This window comes from Vulpes vulpes, chromosome 9 (genome assembly GCF_048418805.1).
Source record: "Vulpes vulpes isolate BD-2025 chromosome 9, VulVul3, whole genome shotgun sequence".
Lineage (NCBI taxonomy): Eukaryota > Metazoa > Chordata > Mammalia > Carnivora > Canidae > Vulpes > Vulpes vulpes.
The window spans coordinates 58,843,618-58,861,780 of NC_132788.1; the positions used below are offsets into that span (position 1 = coordinate 58,843,618).

The following is an 18,163-nucleotide window of genomic DNA, read 5'->3' on the forward strand; positions in this document are numbered from 1 at the left end:
CCATCTCACAGGCTGTCATGTGAGCAGGTGGGGTGGTCCCAGAGCTGAGCATGGTGCTCAGCACGTAGCTGAACTCTGTAAATCGTTTCCCCTACACTGGAAAGAGCTGGGATCTCTGTGCTGTTCACCGATGTATTATCCTTAGGGTCTGGCACATAGTAGGTGCTCGGTATTTGTGGACCAAGTGAATAGATCTATGTTATCTCGGTCAGTGCTTCCTTTTCTAAGTCTCAGAGTTTAATGACCCTCCCTCAGAGGGCCATGGCCAGGGGAATTAAAGGCAGCACAGGGTGACACTGCATTGTATTCTGTGAGGCATGACAAAGAATCTTTTTTTAAACTAAAAATGCTTTTTGTTTAGAGCAATAGGCTCACAGGGAGCAGGAAGTCATTAGAAATCACCCACTCTGACCCTCCCTGCTACATTTCACAAGTGGAGAAACTGAGGCCCAGGTTGGCAGTGAGTCAGTGGCCTAGGTCACGTGACAAACCTGGGGTATCACCTGCCTGGCCTGCCTCCCACCCCACACCAAAGACAGCTCTCAGGAAAGATCTGCTAGCCTTTCATACCGTGGTATAAATGACTAAAAAGAAAGGATTGTGCTGGGCTGATGGGAAAGCCACTAGCCTGAGTCACACAGGCCTGGGGCAGCAGGGGTGGCCCAGAGGGCAGGGGGTGGCACTGGACTCTTGCCTGGGGCTCTGAGTCACCCTGAGTAGTCCTACCTCTCCTCTCTAGCCTCAGTTTGTTGGAATTAGAAAATCTTGGGGATCCACACCCATCTGCAGGGTAAATGTGACCTGCTTTCCCACTAGGGCCCAATCACAGACCTTCAGACCTTACAATTTAGGTGTCATGGTTGCCCCTAGTTAGGCATTGTCCCTTTACCCTTATATCTGGACTGAGACTCTGTAGCTACATTGCCTGGGCACAGCTATGCCCTGCGCCTCAGTTTCCTACTCTGTTGCCTGTAAGTCATCAGTGACTATTGCTTACATTAGCCTCTTTGAGTCTAACTCAGGTTACAAAGCAGTCCTTGAAAAGGCCCCCAAATCTATAAACCAGTGCTCCCACTCATCACATGGGTTTCTACTCAGGACTTATCATTCTCAGCAATGGTCTTATTCGTCTTCTTACTGATTCACTGCCCATCTCTCTCCAGAGTGCAAGGTTGGCCTGGCCTGTACTTTGCTTCATCTGAACTGGCAGCTTAGAGTAGCAACTACATAAATATTTGTCAAATTAATGAACAATTCCTGGCCTCTCATGAGGAGGTCTCACTCCCTACCCTCTGACCACTGAGGAAATGGGCACAGAGGGTTAATGTCCGTTAGCAGAGCCGGAAGTGAACCAGCTAACTCCCTAGCCTGAGCTTTCTTCTTCCATTCCAGATGCTCCAGAGAGGGCCCGGGAACATGCCAAAGAGACAGGCCCCAGTGTGGGTGACTTTCTGAGCCACTGGCCCCTCTTGGGGGTGACCTGTGGGGGTGGGGAGCTGGGGAAGGCTATCTCTGAAGATGGTGGCACCTATCTCCAGGCTTCCCTGAGCCTGGCCTCCTGAGCTCAGGTGCGGAGCTCTGACTTGGCCATGGAGGATTAGGGGCTTAGCAGGTAGCACACAAATAGCTCTTAAGCCTCTGCAGAGAGGTGCTGCTGGTTCAGCAGCTTCTTCCTCCCTCTCCTCCTCCTCCTCCTCCCTGCCTCCTCTCCCAGGCTTAGCTCCACCTGGCTGCATCACTATGGCTGAGTGAGGCCTTAGGCTGAGCTGAGAATGCCAAAGGGAAGAAAGGAAGGAGACAGACTGACTCTCCTCCCCTTCCTTCCTCTTCTCTAGTCCCACTTCCTCCCTCCCCCTTCCCCCCACTTTCCTCTTACCCCAACATCTGCCAAACAGGCTCGGGGCTAGGTCCTGGGGACACTAAGATACATTCCTTGCCCTCAGGAGCTCCCAGGCTCAGGGGCCAGCTGACAAGGGGAAAACCAATAACTATGGGAGGCAGGTCTCTGCTCCCAGGCCCAGTGCTATGGGACCCCAAGGATCGAGGTGTGGACCAGGAGGGAGGTGGGAGGCCTCGGCAGGGGGACAACTGGGCCAAGGCACAGGGAGCAATTGGCTAGCTGGCCCTGGGGCCTAGGGTGGGCAGGCTAGGGAGGACAGGCCTAGGAGTCTGGGTGCTAGCTGGCTAGCAGTGGGGAGGAGCATGATCAGGTTCTGATTCTAGGAAGATGTTCTGGAGTCTGAGTGGAGTATTGAGATTAGTGTATGACACAAGGTGAGAGCCCTGCCCAGTGCAGGTCTCTTTGCTGAGGCTCCCAGCTGCCCCAAGGGTGGGGCTGGGACCAGGGGAAGGTCACCTGGTATCTGCCACAGGCAGATGGGGTCTTGGAGACAGGGCATCTCTGTACCGGTGTGAGAGCCACAAGGGGCTTCTGGCTTCAGTAACCTCAACTCAGGGTACAGGGGTACACCCCTGAGGCCAGGTTAGAGCCAGGCCCACCTAAGGTTTGGCCTGGGGCTCTTTCTGAGCCACACAATCTCCCTCTTCCTTACTTTCTCCTTCTAGGGATGTGGATAGCGTTGGGGACTTGGAAGATCAAGTCACAACATGACCAACCAAGTTGTGCAGCCTGTAGCAGCCATGCCTCTCTCTAGACCTCAATGTCCTCTCAGTGAAATGGGCATCTCAATAGTCCTACAGTGCCTTCCTTGTAGCATGTGAAGGGTTGTCAGGCTCATCGGATAGACACGGTGGCTGGAGCTTCAAGGTCAGAGCTGGAGTATGCCCTTTTGCACACATAAGGAAACTGAACCTTGGAGAAAGAAGGGTCAAGACCCTGTCTAGGCTGGGACAGAGGCGATGGAGAACAGAATGCTTAGGTACAAAGGCTGTGCCTGGATATGAATCCTGTCTTGGCTCAGTAGGTATTTGTTGAATGAAAGGAGAAAACGTTGAGCCTCAGTTTCATCATCTGCATTATGGGCACTCTAGGAGGCTGTTGAGGATGATGCATGGAAAGTGCTTAGCACAATGTCTACTACTCATTGAGCATTTGATTTAAAGGGAGCTACAATGATTGTTTCTCAGACTCAGACTTCCAGAGCTCAGCCTCCCTGTGGCAGCAGAACTTGGCATGGCACACCCTGGTTTTCATGTTATTCGGCTAAGAGGATGCATGCTGGAGTCTCAGGCTGGGCCCCCTCCCCCTGCCTCTAGCCATGGACCATCTGATCTGTCACTGTGATTGACGCCTGTTGGGTGGCTGGGGCTGTTTTCTCTCTCCTCTCTTCTTCCCAGCCATATGCAAATGATTTTAGTTCAAGTAATGCGCTAATGGAAATCCTAACACATTAATAAATGTTTAGCAAGAGAGAGAGCATGCATGATCGTAAGTAATTAGACACTCAACGGAGGAGTTCTGTTGGCACAACTGTCTGGCTCTCTTTATTTTCTTCCATCATCTCCAAAGAGAAATGCAGAGGGAGGCAGGGGGGAAGGAGTAAGGTAGGGGGCCAGCTTCAGCACACAAAGCCTGGTGGCATCTGCAGCCACTCCCTTCTCTAGGCCTCAGTCTTCATTCCTCACAATGGGGACATTTGTCCTGCTCTGCCCACTTCACAGATGAACTGTAAAGTATCAATATCTAATCACCAGGGCAGTTTTCCTAGCTGACAACCCAATTCTCTTTCCCCTGCTGTCAGGACTTTGCATAAAGCTCTGAATCGTTGCCATCTCTGGGACAGGTAGAGTGGAGGGCAAAGGGAGCAGGAGCTTCTACCCAGGGCTGGGTGAGCCCTTGGGCTCCAGTACCTCCACCCAACCCCAGGGCTACAGAATGGAAATCATAATCCTTCCATCACAAAGATGGTGTGAGAACTGAGACAACATATGAAACTCGGCTGGCACAGAGAAGGTCCCAATAAATGTCAACTCTCCCTCCCCAGCTTCCCAGCTTCCCACCCTTGCCCTTGAGCTGCTGAATCCGACATTGTTGATGCTCAGGGACAGGGACCTTAGCAGAACCTCAAACAGGTTCACTGGCTTCAGGAGCTGGAGGGCAGGGCAAAGTGCAGTGGGGTGGAGCCTTTGTGGGGCTAGGGGAATAAAGTGAAGGGGAGGCAGGTGCTGGCCCTCGCCAGGAAGCAGAGGGTGGGCTCCAGAACCTCAGAAAGGTCCTCTTTGCCATCTTCTGTGGAGCCAGGAACTTTATTTTCTGGTAAAGATGGAGCCCCACTAAACCAGAATAAATAAATACCCGTTCCCCTACCCATTCCCATATTGCCATTTCGATTAGATTAAATTTTAAGAGCAGGCAAACGTAATGTTCCTCTCAGATCAAATTAGAAACAGGTGCACTTTTGCATAAGGAAATTAAGTTGCAGACAATATGAAGATTTGCTAAAATGCAGACACTGATGAAAATAAGTAGCCCTTTTATTTGTAATTATTGAGGCAATCTGTTCGCAAAGTGTACATGTTAATGGTCTGACAGATCTGTGGACTCCAGCAGGCTGCCATGAACAACTCAGAGCCTTTCTGAAAGTAACAGATTTTTTTTCTTAGAAAATATATGTACATTCTCTTCGCCATCTCCTGGTGCTATTTACAAGGCACGAAATGCCATAAATAGGAATTCCGTGGTTACACAAGGCCCCTCCCTAAAATACACACTTGATCTGGGCAGAAGACACATTCTGACAGTTTAACTCTTTCTTCCTTTGACAGCCCAGCCAAATGTGAGGTGGCCCTGATGGGAGCGGTGGTCCTGAGGGGGCCGGTCATGGACTGGGTTCATCGATGCGCCTCCGACAGTAGGGGCAGCAGGTGTGCTGAAGCACCAGGAGCTCGTAGTCCTCTGAGTGGAACATCTAAGGAGAAATGGTCATGATCCAGGGCTAAGCCCTGAGCCTGGCAGGGCCTGCTGCCCTTCCAAGGACACTTGACAGTGAGTCAGGGCTAGAAACACCAGATCCAGAACACCTTTGTCTGAGGACTCAAAGGGAGGGGCATGAGGGTCTGGAGTCTGAGGCCCCTTTTTTCTGAATGAAATTCAAAGGTGTATCAGTCTTGCCTGGCTCTCCCAAATGAAGGGCAGGTACAGAGAGCACGGGACCAGGGGCAAGCCCACTCCAGTGTATGGAACACAAGTGAAAGGAGGGAGGGCCTAAGGATGGCTGAGTCTCTTCCCAACTTGGAGCCTTGCCCTTGGCCTTGGGATCACTGTGCTATTCTCAGATGCCAGGTGTCCCCAAGGGGACACCCCAAGGGGACACCTGGGAAATGGAAAAGCAGCAAGAAGAAGAAATTGGTAACCACATGTGAGCTGTAGGCACAGTACCTGGAAGCAGGAGGGGCACATGGTGATGGAAGCATCAGGCAGGAGCGAGCGGAAGTACTGCCACTGCAGCGGTGGGGGCCAGCGCTTGATGAGGACGTCCCTTCGGCTCATGGAGCGCAGCACTGACCGGCTCACCACCACAGGCACAAACTCTGAGCCGCCTTGCTGCAGGGTGAGCAGGTGGGAAGAAGAGGGCACTGGTGCTCTCACACAGCCAGGGTGACATGTTAAATGGGTCATGATCCCAGAATCTTTGGGACAACCAGGGAGGATCCAAGAGATTTCCCCTACTGAGTACCTTCATGGAACCCTGCCAGGTCATGTAGCTCCTCTAGCCATCTCTAGTGATAGGGAACCTATCACCTCAACTCTCCTGGCAGCACTGACAGGGAACAAGTCAGCTTCATGCTAAGAAGTGTATATAGGAGAAGGGACCTCCAACACCCCTCCCAACAGGTCTCACATGCCTCCACAGCCCATCACTCAGAGAGGCACCCTCACCTCAAAGCTTAGCTTTGCTGTGAATGGGTCATCATCTCCCATTGAGTCCATGGTCTCGTCCAGCCTCAGAGTCTGGGAATCTGGAAGGGTCTGGTCAAGGACAGAACCTGAAGCTGAGTGGGAAACAGGCTCCACTCTCCACCCAATGCAAGATTCACAGGAGCTCTACATGGGCCTGGTGTGTTTCTCCATGACTGTCTGTGGAACAGGTTTCTAGATGGAGGAATGGAAGGAATGCAGGCCAGGCCCGGGAGGGGACAGCCCTGGTCACACAGAGGCTGGGACCAGGACCCAGTGCACAGGTAGGAAAGGGGCTACGATAGAACCTTTGCTGCCCCACATAGACCAGGACATGGCCCATGTAGGCCTGATCAGAAGCACCAAGTGAGCAGAGGCTATAAGATTGCTATGGGTGGGAGTAGAAATAATGGGCTAGCTGGAAACCATGGCCAGCAAACTTGGCAATATCTGGAGAAACACTTAGCAATCACCAGGTGGTTCTGTAGGCAACTGAGATGGACTCACAGGTCCTATTTCATGGAGAAGGTGGTAAGAGCTCCTGCAAATCCGGCCAGCCACACCAGGCTGAAGGTACCTAAGGAACTGCCCCCCTCTGCCAGACAGTGGCAGAAGAGCTGATGTGAGGCCAGGGCAGGGGTTGCTCCCACAAGGAAGGGCCTCAAGGGAATGGAGGCTGCTGGTGCCAAATCAGGTATGAGACATGGCACCGGGCAGCAACAACCCAACAACCCAGCAACAACCCAAAGCATCTGAAAGCTGTGCAGAGGGCTGGTAGGCTGATAGGATTCCTGTCTCTCTTCTTTGGGAGGCAACTCCCTGGCTTTTCCTTTTTCCTCTGCTCCTCAAAATGTGGCCCATGGACCAGTAGCATTGACATTACCTGGAAGCTTATGGAAACTCAGGCTCCCAGTCCACCCAGACCTGCTGATCCAGCTACTGTATGCCAGCAAGGTCCACAGGGGCAGAGTGTGCACAGTCACATGTAGAAGCCCCCCTCTTGTGTCTAGCTAGGACACTGAACACGGTCTTAGCCAGAGGGATAAGCTGAGGTGTGGCCTTTGGCCCAAGCTGTCCCAGTGAGGATGTGCCTTGAGGTTTTTTGCTGTCATGCTAGGAGTATCAGCCCTTTCCAAGGATTTTAATGTTGATAGGATGCATGGTTGGTACCGTTGGTGGAATGGGGTGGGTGCTGCCAAAGAGTGAAGCCACCCACAGGACAGCAGAGCCAAGAGGACAGGAGATATCCTCCCACCAGTGCCAAATGAGCACCTGGATCCAGCTGAGTGTCCATCTGTGGCTAGGCTTCCTTACACTCTTTTGTTTGCTCAACCTGATTGTGGTTTCTGTCTCTTGTACAGACATAAAAGAGACCTAATTGGAAAAGCTGATAGAGACATCATATGTTGTGTTGGTTGCTCATCAACTGTGTATGGCCAGAAGCACAGACAGTACCTTTTAGGAGCCAGGGTAGATGGGAGGCCCTCCTGGAAATGAGGCAAAGGTGAATATCAAGACACCATCTCTTCCTCCACAAGCCTCTTCTGGGCCTGTGGATATGTACTGTTCCCTCCAGTATCTCTGAACATTGGCCAGCTCTCAGCCCATTCCCAGCCCCTGTCCCTGCCACCATGTGGGCCTCTCCAATCACTCGGCAGTGGCCTGCCACCCCCTTGCCTCCACCGGCCCAGCTATCCCCCGATGCCCTCCTGCCTCCCATCTTATACCCAGGCCTTGTGCTTGGCTGACACACACAGGAGTCCAGCCCAGCATCCAGGATACTGTTGCTCGTGATCTCTTGCCATTTGTTCTCACGCTTATGTCTTGGTGCCTCCAGGTCAATGAGCGAGACAGCTTCTTCATCAGTGATCCCCTCTTCCAGGTAGAATTCAACCAGGTGCAGCACCTCTAGAGGGCACAGGGCATGGGGAGGGGCCATGGAGTGGCTGTCTCAGGGGGAGCTAGGGGTTGGGATGCTCTCACCAGGTAGCACGAGGGGTGGTGGGAGGATCAGAGTTCCTTCCCCACCCAGTAGCAAGCTTCTCTGTAAGCAAGGAGACACAGCATGGCCGCCTCCTTTTGCTCACCACATGTCTGGAGGAAGCAGGCATGTATGCGTGTATGCATGTGTACGTGTGTGCATGAGAACCAATGGCCTTTAACCCTTCTCTTCCCCATAATAGCTAGATGGGCTCCTCTCCAAGGGAGGAGGAACAGCCTCTGCCCAGCTACCTGGAAGGGGCTTCTGATCCTTTGTCAACATAGAAGGAACCAGGACATAAAAGATCATCTTAGCCTCCCAGACCAAATGCCTGACCAGTGGCACCTGGAGCATTTGTGTTATGCAAAGCCCCATGCCAGGTTCTGAGGGGTAGGTGCTTCAAGTCTGGGCAGCCCTGGATCCTAGTTCTGGGAACCCTTAGTGACTGAGTGTCTGGTGGGGTGGGTGTCACACTGTCCCTAATTTACAAATGAGGACACGTGTGGCCAATCAGCAGTGGAGAGAGTACAGCCATCCATGGCTGCTCCATCTGCATGCCAGACTCACCATAGGAAGAGGCAGAGAAGACGAATGGCTGGCGGCAATTGATGCAAACATTGCCCAGGTTGTTCAGCAACGGGTTGTTGGTGGAGCAGCGGTAGCACAAGGGCACCAGCTCCTACAAAAGCACAAGAACCACAACTGCATGAGGATCAAACCCAGAGTGAGGAAATGCTCCCCGCTCTGATTTCAGTCCCCTGGGGCCTGGTTGCCAAGAAAAAAGGCCACCTGTGTGGGCTAAGGCAGGGGCTCATAGGATAAGGTGACGGCAGAGTGCATGGAGCAGAGGGAGGTTAAGGGCAGAGCAGTGCGGGCTGGACTGTAGCCAATTCAGAGCCTCAGAGGAGGGCTAGGCAGCAAGAAAGGGGAGGGTTCTGTGGCCCACGGGGACCAGGGACTGTGGCTGGAGCACAGCAGGCTGAGTAGAGAACAGAGGAAGCAGAGAGGAAAAAGCAGGAGTTAGCAAACCAGGGCTTGGGAAGGGGAGGAGGGCACAGAACTCTGAGAGCATGGTAGCTATCTTTCAAACAGAACCCAGTCCAGGAAAGAAAGCATCAGGAGATGTCCAAGAAGAAAGGAAGCCTCCTGCCTGAGAAAGCTGTGCCCTCACCTCACAGTCATGGAAGGGCTTGGAACGGATGGTCAGGCTACCCAGCTCAATGGACTTCTGGAACCTGGCGGGGATATGCAGGCCCTGCAGCTTGTCGTAGGCATGCCGAGCCAGCTTGTAGGCACCCAGGGCTTTGCTTTGCTTGGCGAGAGTGAAGAGCGTGTTCCTGCAGATGACAAGGTTAAGGACAGCAGAGGCCACACTGGGCCCAAGAGCTGGCACTGATTACCCTCAGAGTGAGCCCTATACTGGAATGCAGCTTATTCTAGTGCCAAGAGGGCATGGGCAGGGCCTGAGGAGTGCTTTGCTCATTTGTGGGATGTAAGTGTACTTCTCAGATATCACGGCACAGGGATTTTTCCAGAGATAAAAACTGCAGTTTCCATTAATATTTTAAATTTGCTTAGGTTCTGCTGATGGCTCATCTTGTACCCTGACTAGGCCAAAATGACTCTTCCCAACTAGGCCAGCCTGCGAGCCAGGTCCTAGGATGCCTAGCACCAAATGCCATCCTGCTCTAGCCTCGCCAGGTGGGGCTGGTCCCAGATTGCCTGTGGAGCTCACTCGGAACCAGCTCACAGAGACCATGGGGTATAGAGCACTTCTTTCTGCCCACACTTCACCAGGAGCCACAGTGATTTCTGAGTGACAGGCCTCCCCTACTCTCTGAGACTCTCCTCTGAGCTCCTCAATCTCAGGCCACAAGCCTTTGCACTTGATCCCAGGTCATCTAAATGTTAGCTGTGCCTGGGCCAAGCCTGACCTCTCTTCCTGGCCCTGCTTGTGAACTCTCTGCCCCACTTCTCCGTGGCAAGCCCCAAGTACCATGCCTCCTTCCCAGTCTCCTTCCCCCTGATGCTCCTGTTCCCCACAACCCCAGTGTAGCTCCTTCCACTCCAGAAGTTACATGGTGGTAAGTTTCCTTGTCTGTGTCTCCACTATCATTCCTCAAAGTCAGGTACCATGTTGGGATCCATTTCCAGGTCCCCAGTGAACAGTATAAGGTACAGCTTAGGGCAGGGGTTCAATCAAACTCTGTTGACTTGGGATGCCTGGGTGGCTCAGTGGTTGAGTGTCTGCCTTCGGCTCAGGGCATGATTCCAGGATTGAGTCCCATAGTGGGCTTGCATGGAGCCTGCTTCTCCTCCCTCTGCCTGTGTCTCTGCTTTTCTCTGTGTGTCTCTCATAAATAAACAAACAAACAAACAAAAAAACCCTCTGTTGACTCGAACAGAATTTGCTGGAAAGGTTGGGGACAGGTTCCAAGGCTCTGGCAGATGTGGCCTTGGCTACTCCTCTGCAAAGGTCTGGGTCAATGAAGGCACTATTCGATTCCCCTGAAATGTAAATGATGGGTCTGGAACCCTTTAAAGAAGCCATTTCTTTAAAGTGGTACTGATCCATCCACGACCTCTCCAGCCTGGCTCCAATTTCTCCTGTACACAGTATTTACTTCACCTCTATGCCTTCCCATGTGCTGGGTACTCCCCTGGAACATCTACTCTACTATCTTCCCTGGTAGTCTTATAGGATAGGCATCAGCTTCTCTAGGCAGCCTTCCCTGATCATGGGCCCAGCCTTGACTACATTCCACCCTTGATCATAGCACATATCCCAGTGAACTAAGCCCTGACACTTGTTACCTCCTCTACTAGATGGCAGCTTTTTCACATACCACCAATGTCTGAGGTACAGCAGGTGCTCCATCTTCTGGGCTGAACAAATGCCCCCCACCCAGGGAAATGCCCAAGAGTCCAAATGCTTCCTATATTTGTTATACCCTCATTTATGGGTTCCAGGAGGGCTTGGGCAGTGTGCTGCTTAGAGACCCACTGCTGGGCCAAGTCCAGAGAGCCCTGAAAACTAATCTTCTCTTGGCACTGGCCCCTTAGCCTTCCTGGCTGAGCCGCTTCTACATCGAAACAGTAGCAGCAGGACAAACTCTCTTTCTTCCCTGAGGGCTACGGGCGAGAGGAAAGGTTCTGCCAGTAAAGTGATCTGGAAAGAACTTCACAGGGGCCATTAGACAAGAGGGGTGGGACAGAGGATGGGGGGTAAAAGGATACACTTTAGAGATGCCCAGGGGGGTGTCTTTGGTTAGGCTGTGCAGGAGGAATCTGGAGATGTTGAAGAGGGTTTCAGGAAGATGGAAACTGAAGGGCTCCTCCTGCAGTGAAAAAGCAAACAAGGATTGAATTCCTCAACTAAGCAGCTGCTACACCAGGCCAAAAGGCAAATACCAATAATTCTGAAATATTCAATAAAAGAGCAGTCTCCCTTAATGAGCAGCTATTATGTGCTGGGCACTTTACAGCTGCTGTCTCATGTGGTCTTTATTTTATTTTTTTTAAGATTTTATTTATTTATTCACGAGAGACAGAGAGATTCTCGAGAAGCAGAGACATAGGCAGAGGGAGAAGCAGGCTCCATGCAGGGAGCTCGAAGCAGGACTTAATCCTAGGACTCCAAGATCATGACCTGAGCCAAAGGCAGACACTCAACCACAGAGGCACCCAGGTGTCCCTCGTGTGGTCTTTAACACAATACTGTGAGGATGTATTTTCATCTTCACTGTACTGATAAGAAAACTGAGGCCCATAGAGATGACTTACCCAAGTCACTCAGCTAGAAAAGAGCTGAAGGAGGATTCAAACCCAGGTCTGATTCCAAAGCCTAAGAATGCCTCTCTCCCAAGTTGCACTGCCTCTGGAGTTAGTTATGATTCCATTTCCCTGAGCTCAAGTTGTCTCCAATTAGCTCTGAGAAAGAGGACCTTTTATGTAATTTAGGACATGACCAGACCTAAGCATGTCATTAAATTGAGGCAGTTAACTCTTTAGAGCCTGAAATCATGTGCTTCTTCTCAGCTCTCCAGCAACAGCCTGGCCGTCCAATGCCCACCAAATGCACACATGTGCTGGAGCTCCTCAACTGCTTATCCTCGCACTCCTAGAACCTGGCACGGGCCCTAGCAGACCAGGCACTCACACACACAAATGGGTCTTCTGTACCTAGAGGCTGCCAGAAGTTCAGCACAGTAGACCACATGGAATTTTCTACCAGGAGGGGGTTCGTAATAGGTTAAGAATACCATTTTGAAGGGATCTGGCACATTGTCTACAAACTAAGACTACTTTAGATGACAAGATGAAAGCAAGCCAGCTCCCACCCCCCCCTTGAGCACTTACATGGTAATAAACTGACATTTCCTGAAGGGTCTTACTAAGCCGTACTTGTCACTGTGCCAACAGGACTTAGGCCCTAATTGGCCTAAATTTGTGAGAACTTACTTTATATTACTACTTGGATTTGGAGCCCAGTATTCTCTCTTTAGCTCTCATTTAAATTTCTAGAGCCTCTGTTAGTTCCAAGAACCCAGGAAAACCTGAGACTGCATCCTTTTCTGGGTGAGAGCCTGGGAGAAGCTTGCCTTTGGTGTGGAAGCTAAGAAACGTCCCAGGAAGAACAGAATTGGTGGGCGGGGGAGGGGGGTCCTCAGGATTAGTACCTCTCCTCTGGGAAAGAAGCCATTACCTCAGGAGAGGACTGATGCTTCCCTTTCCAGTCTGCTCTGACTCAGAGCTGCTCTCTTGAGCCCTAATGCACCTGATAGAAATGAGGGGCCCTGAAAATACTATAGGGAAGATGAGGTCCTTTGAAACCACACCATGGTGTAGGGAAGAGATGAGATGAAGGACTGACAGCAGGTCCAGGTAGAGCCTAGCAGAGTCTTTCTTGCCAGACTTTCTTCAGAGGCAAAGAACATGCTCAGTGCTCAGCAGAACTGCGAAATGCTCAGCCTGCTGGCGGGGGGGGGGGGGGGGGGGGGCGAACAGTGGTCAGAAGCCTCCACACAGGGCTGACACCTGTGTCAGGCTCTCTTCCAAGTGCTCTTCCAATATTAACTCATTTAATCCTCACAAGCCCATCAAGTAGGTACTATTATGACCCCACTTTATAGAGAAGAAAGCTGAAGCATAGAGGCAAGTAAACAATTTGCCAAGGTCACACAGTGCAGCTGGGGAGTGAGGCCAGGGGTTTGCCTTCTCCAATTTAAAGGATGTGGGCGATCAGAAGCTAAGAGCACAGGCTCCGGAGCCAGCCTGTCTGGGTTCTAGTACTGGTTCCCACTTACTAGCTATAGGATCTCTGTGTTTAGTGCCTCTGTTTCCTAATCTGTAAAATGAGGATGACAGTACTTATCTCACAGCATGATTGAAAGGATTAAATAAATTGATATAATAAAGCCTTCAGCACATTGCCTGGTAAATAATAAGTGCTCAAGGGATGCCAGGGTAGCTCAGTCAGTTAAGTATCTGCCTTTGGCTCAGGTCATGATCCCAGAATCCTGGGGTGGAGCCCCACATCAGCTCCCTCCTCTCACTCTACCCCTACCCCTGCTCATGTGCACATGCACTCTCCCTCAGATATATAAAATCTTTAAAAAATAAAACTGTAAATGCTCAATAAAGGTTGGTTATTGGTATTATCCTCCTAGCTTAGCACAGGATAAGCACACCCTGTAGGCGCTTAATCAACATTTGTTGAGTGATTAAAGATAATGCGAATTGAGGAGGCTGATAATAACCTATCACTTGTTCCTCATTGTCAGGAGATAGATTTAAAATGGTTTAATCAAAAGAATCAGGGAGTAACTAAAAAGAACTATTTGGGTCTCTGGAGATCAAGCTGACCCTCCTTTTATAAAGAAAGAAACAGAAAATAAATTGCTCAAGGGCACCTAGCAATTTAGTGGCAGGGCCAAGGAGACCTTAGACCTTTGGTTAGAGCCGGGCTTTCACCCATCTAGAGTAGAACATCCACCCCTGAAGATTTTAGAGATAATCCTTTGTCTGGCTAACCCAGAGTCAGCCTGAGTTTTATAAATGTAAAGCAGGCAATTAGAAAAGCTGACTCTAGCTCTGGCTTGCCAATTCAAAAGCTCATATCTTGCAACAGGTCAAAAAGATAGCTGAGGAAAATCAAAGTCCCAAACTTTGTCTCCCAGGAGCAGACCAGAATTTATTGGAAAGTCATCCTGTTGGCCATTTCCATCCAGAGGTCTGCGGCTCTGTAAGACGTGCCCAAGGCCCCTAGCTCAGTAGGCAGCACCCCCCACCAGGTCCCTGTCTCCTGGCCATCTTACCGTGTACCGCTGAATGGCATGGTAACCGTGGTACAGCTCAGCCAAGTGCTGGAAGTGGCGGAACTTGTCAAGCATCATGTCCTTCTGGGCAGGGTCTGAGGAGTGCAGCGGGAGCAGGGAGGGCAGGAGGGCAGGAGGGGGAAGATATGTCAAGCCATGTCTATAAGGAAAGGCAAGCCAATGGCAACATTGCCAGTGTCAGCTCTCCCCCAATATCAGACCTGTGCCAGGGAAAGTGACAAGAGATGCAGTGATGGGAAAGTTGCTGTTGAGGAGCTGGGACCACAAGACAGAGAAAGTCTCAGCTGGGCAGAGCATGTGGCCATGGAAAGTCTGAGAATGTTTCTCACAGGTTATCCCAGATCTGACACTACAGCCTACCAGGTCATTCCACTGGAGAGCGCCAGCTGCAGCATGACGATAGTGATCACCAGCCCCCGGACATACCAGAGGAGCCTGGCGTAGAGGGTGAGCAGATGTCTTCATCTCACCTCCAGCCTCTTCCCTCTGAGCCATGCCTTATCCAAAGCACAGACCACTGGCCAGAACAGAAACATCCCACCTTACACCTGGACCCAACAGTTTCTAAACTGTAACCACAGCTTCTGTGAGGCTCACAGCAGCCTTATAAAGAAAGCAGGATAGAGAAAATTTAAAAAAAAAAAAAAAAAGAAAGAAAGCAGGATAGGATTACCCCCACGCCACAAAAGGGGATATAAAGCTTAGGAAGAAATTGTGACTTATTACAAGTCACCTAGCTGCCTCCAATCCTAGTGTTTCTCCCACTCTGGCATGCTGGCCTTGGTCCAGTGAAGAACATTTTCCTGTCCCCTCTGCTTCCAGAACTCTCTCAGTGCATCATGGGAAGTCTCAAGAAAGCAACATTAAAACTGTTTTCCTGCCTGGGATGAGCGAGAATCTGGAGTGTGTTATTGTAAAGTGATCTCTTTTTCATCTCTCCATTTAATTAAATTTTTTTTAAAGGGCTCACCTGGGTCCAGTTATAGACTCCCAGGTAGCAGGGGAGAGATATGTTCTGAATTAGCAACATAGGCCAGGACCTCCCAACCATAACCCCAGGACGGCCCTCATACCATCATTAAACTTATGGGCAAACTGGAAAAAGATGACACACCAGATTACGCCACTGCAAGACAGGGTTATGGACAATACACCCAATAAACAAGCCCAGGGCTTTAATTAAAACGTCCCGGCTCTTTCGATGTTTATCTTGCTGCCAGAGCAGGGCTTGGGGAAAACAAGCGGCCTGGCTGATGTTTACTTACCTTGAGCTATATCAAGGCACTGCATGGATAGCATCCAGTAATAATAGGCAGCGTCATTAAATCTGCTCTCTACCACGGCATTGTGTGTGAGCTGCTCCAGCACCCTGACCGCTTCTCGCTGCCGCCCGGCCTTGTGGAATGCTGAAGGGGCACAAAAACACACACAATTGGGGGAGTGGGATGAAATTCTGCAGGGCTTGAAAGGGGCTGCTGTAGAAGTAGGACACTCATTGGGAGCATCTGCAGCACTTCGTTGCTGGGATGCGCCTCTCAGGCCGAAGGCTATAAATAACTGAGGCTACATCCTGAAAAAAGTACAGTGAGCTTTATTCCTTTCTGGCTGGGAAAAGGCAACTGACTTTGGAAAAGCACGGCAGAAAGAAAAACCTAGGGGCCAAATTGCAGGGTGAAGTCTGAGGATGGCCCTGCTGCCCGTTACTCATGAGGTTTTACCCTCATCCCGTTCTAGGACAAAGCTTTGTGACATCTGGGGTGACACGAGTAGCACTCGACACTTTAACAGGTTTGGTGGTTTACAAAGTGTTTTTGTTGCTGATTCCACTTTGGATGGTCACAATAGACTTATGAAGGTGGAGACAAAGTGGCATACTCAAGGTCACAGAACCTAGTCCAACTCAAGTCCTCCATCAGTTTTCAACTGTGTGCTTTTTAATGACAACCTTGAAAAACATGGCTCAGTTCTAGCAACCAAACATTTGTGAAAACATGCAAAAAAAAAAATCTCTGAATAATTCCTATATCCATTTAACATAAATTTTATGAATCTTCACTACGTGGCCAAACCCATACGATGTTGGGGGCTGCCAGGGAAGCACTTCTAGCTGTGACATTTGCCCACATGTGGGCACTCAGATGATTCAAATCCTCTGCTTTAGAGAAGGAAAAGGTCTGGCCTTTGTTCCAATCTCATCTCCAATCTCTTGTCTGAGTACCAAGTTACTATGGCGATGGATTCTTGGAAGGGCAGACACAGACAGATGGATAGGTTGATGTGTTTTGCCCAAACATGCACATACTTCAGCAACTGGGTGCTCTGGAAATGCTAAAGCAGAAGAGAACATGCTGTCTTTCAATGGGGGCTTTTAGCTGAGGAGCTCCAACAGGGAGACATTTGTTCCGCAATGTGTCCGGAGGTGGCAACTGTTACCATATAGAAGTGTAAATGAGATGCTATGGAATATGACACACCCAGCTTCAATTAGAAGACTTCCTAAGGAGGCAGCAAGACCTAGTCACAGGAATCACATTCCCAGGCAGACAGAGCCTGGTCCAACCCTGGCTCTGCTACTCTCTCTGGCTTTGTGACTTTGCAGGGCACAGTCAGCCTCTGTGTCTCTGCAGGGCTGCTGGCTAGGTTGAGGATTATGTAGTTAAGTGCCCAGCTGCTGCCTGACACAGAGAAGGTAGTCACATTTTAAAATTATTATTACCAGTTAAAGCTCTATGCTTCCTTTCGCTCCTATCTCAGATATTGCAATACTTGGGGTGCAGTCCATTTTACCAGTGGAAATGCCAAAGAACAGAGGACACTGCATTTATCTGAGCCAAGTTACTATTTGCAGTAGAGGAAAGTGGCAGGTGAGACCATGCTTGACACTCTTTGGGAGTCCTCATATTTTGTCCCCACCCCAGCCTGGCTCAAATTCCTCTCTGCCACTTCCTTGCTGTGGGATTTGCAAATCCCTTTACCTCCTCCAATCTCAGCTTTCCCATCTAGAAAACAGTTCTGACATCATAGAGCTACTGTGAGGATTAAGTAAGAAGCTACATTTGAGTGCACAGTGCTTTGCTCAGGGAAGAGACAGGACCTGCCTGAGATCTAAGGGTAAGTGAGTGATGGACCCCAGTGTGTCCAACTCCAAAGCCCATGTTCTTTCCACTGCTCCCCAGTCTTTCACCAGGAAACACGTCTCATGCCCGGGATGAAGTCGTCCATCTTCAGACCTATGATGGGAGGGGCTTGGCAGCCTTCCTGAAATGTAAGTCTTGGCAGTACCGTCTCCTCCTTCTGCAAGGTGCTAGTCTGTGTGGCCTACCTTTCTGGGCTTCCTCAAAACGATCATTCTCTGCTAGCCACTGTGCATAGGGCACATAGATGTCATCCTTAAACTCGGGATGCTTCTCGCCCAAAGCAAAGGCCTGGAGGAAGGAGCAAATGCAGTCTTAATAAAGCAGCCCCCACAGCCCCCATGAAAACATGGCACTTGGCTGAATCCATTAGGGATGTGTCATATTTTGCCAGCCTGACAACTTAGAGGGGGAGAGTGCCTCCCCCTACCACCACCCCCAGAAACGCAAAAACAAATCAGCTCTTTGAAAACAAAAGGCAATTAACAGCAATATGCAAGCGACTGGATTCAATAACAACACAGTCTGTTTCTGGACCACAGAAGCAGCACAGAATCGGAAACATTTTATTTTGAGGGTTTGCGTGGGCTCCTGTAGCGCTGCAAACAGATTTCTTTTAATTGCAGATGACACCTAAGGAAACAGAATTGACATTATCATCATCACTGCTTATTAGCTGTCAAAGATGACTGTGGACTTGGTGCTGAATGGGACCCAGTGATTGCTTTATCTAAACCCCAGGACCACCTGTCAGGCCAGGAGAACTGGAAATGAGTCATGGGGGACAGTATGTGACTGGGAGAAACAGGGAGAAAGTTTGCCTGATGCACAGTGAGGACTGAGGGTTTCTAAG

At 50.4% G+C, this 18,163-nt stretch overlaps 1 protein-coding gene across 6 annotated transcripts in view; it reads right to left on the minus strand.

Annotated features, from left to right (window-relative positions):
• Positions 1 to 4,416: 4,416 nt before the first annotated feature.
• IFT122 (intraflagellar transport 122) overlaps positions 4,417 to 18,163 on the minus strand; it is a 71,293-nt gene continuing 57,546 nt past the window's right edge. For 3 of the 6 annotated variants that reach the window (XM_072720258.1, XM_026016979.2, XM_072720259.1), the window contains 10 exons: positions 17,499 to 17,601; positions 15,442 to 15,582; positions 14,156 to 14,250; positions 11,076 to 11,176; positions 9,010 to 9,175; positions 8,406 to 8,517; positions 7,640 to 7,765; positions 5,840 to 5,919; positions 5,339 to 5,503; positions 4,417 to 4,868 (listed from right to left, as the gene is read on the minus strand). In XM_072720258.1, coding sequence (XP_072576359.1) covers positions 4,779 to 4,868; positions 5,339 to 5,503; positions 5,840 to 5,919; positions 7,640 to 7,765; positions 8,406 to 8,517; positions 9,010 to 9,175; positions 11,076 to 11,176; positions 14,156 to 14,250; positions 15,442 to 15,582; positions 17,499 to 17,601 — 1,179 coding nt within the window. In that variant the 3' untranslated portion in view covers positions 4,417 to 4,778. Of the gene's footprint in view, positions 4,869 to 5,338; positions 5,504 to 5,839; positions 5,920 to 7,009; positions 7,766 to 8,405; positions 8,518 to 9,009; positions 9,176 to 11,075; positions 11,177 to 14,155; positions 14,251 to 15,441; positions 15,583 to 17,498; positions 17,602 to 18,163 lie in introns of those variants that run through there. The other 3 variants (XM_072720256.1, XM_072720255.1, XM_072720257.1) reach the window with 2 other exon arrangements.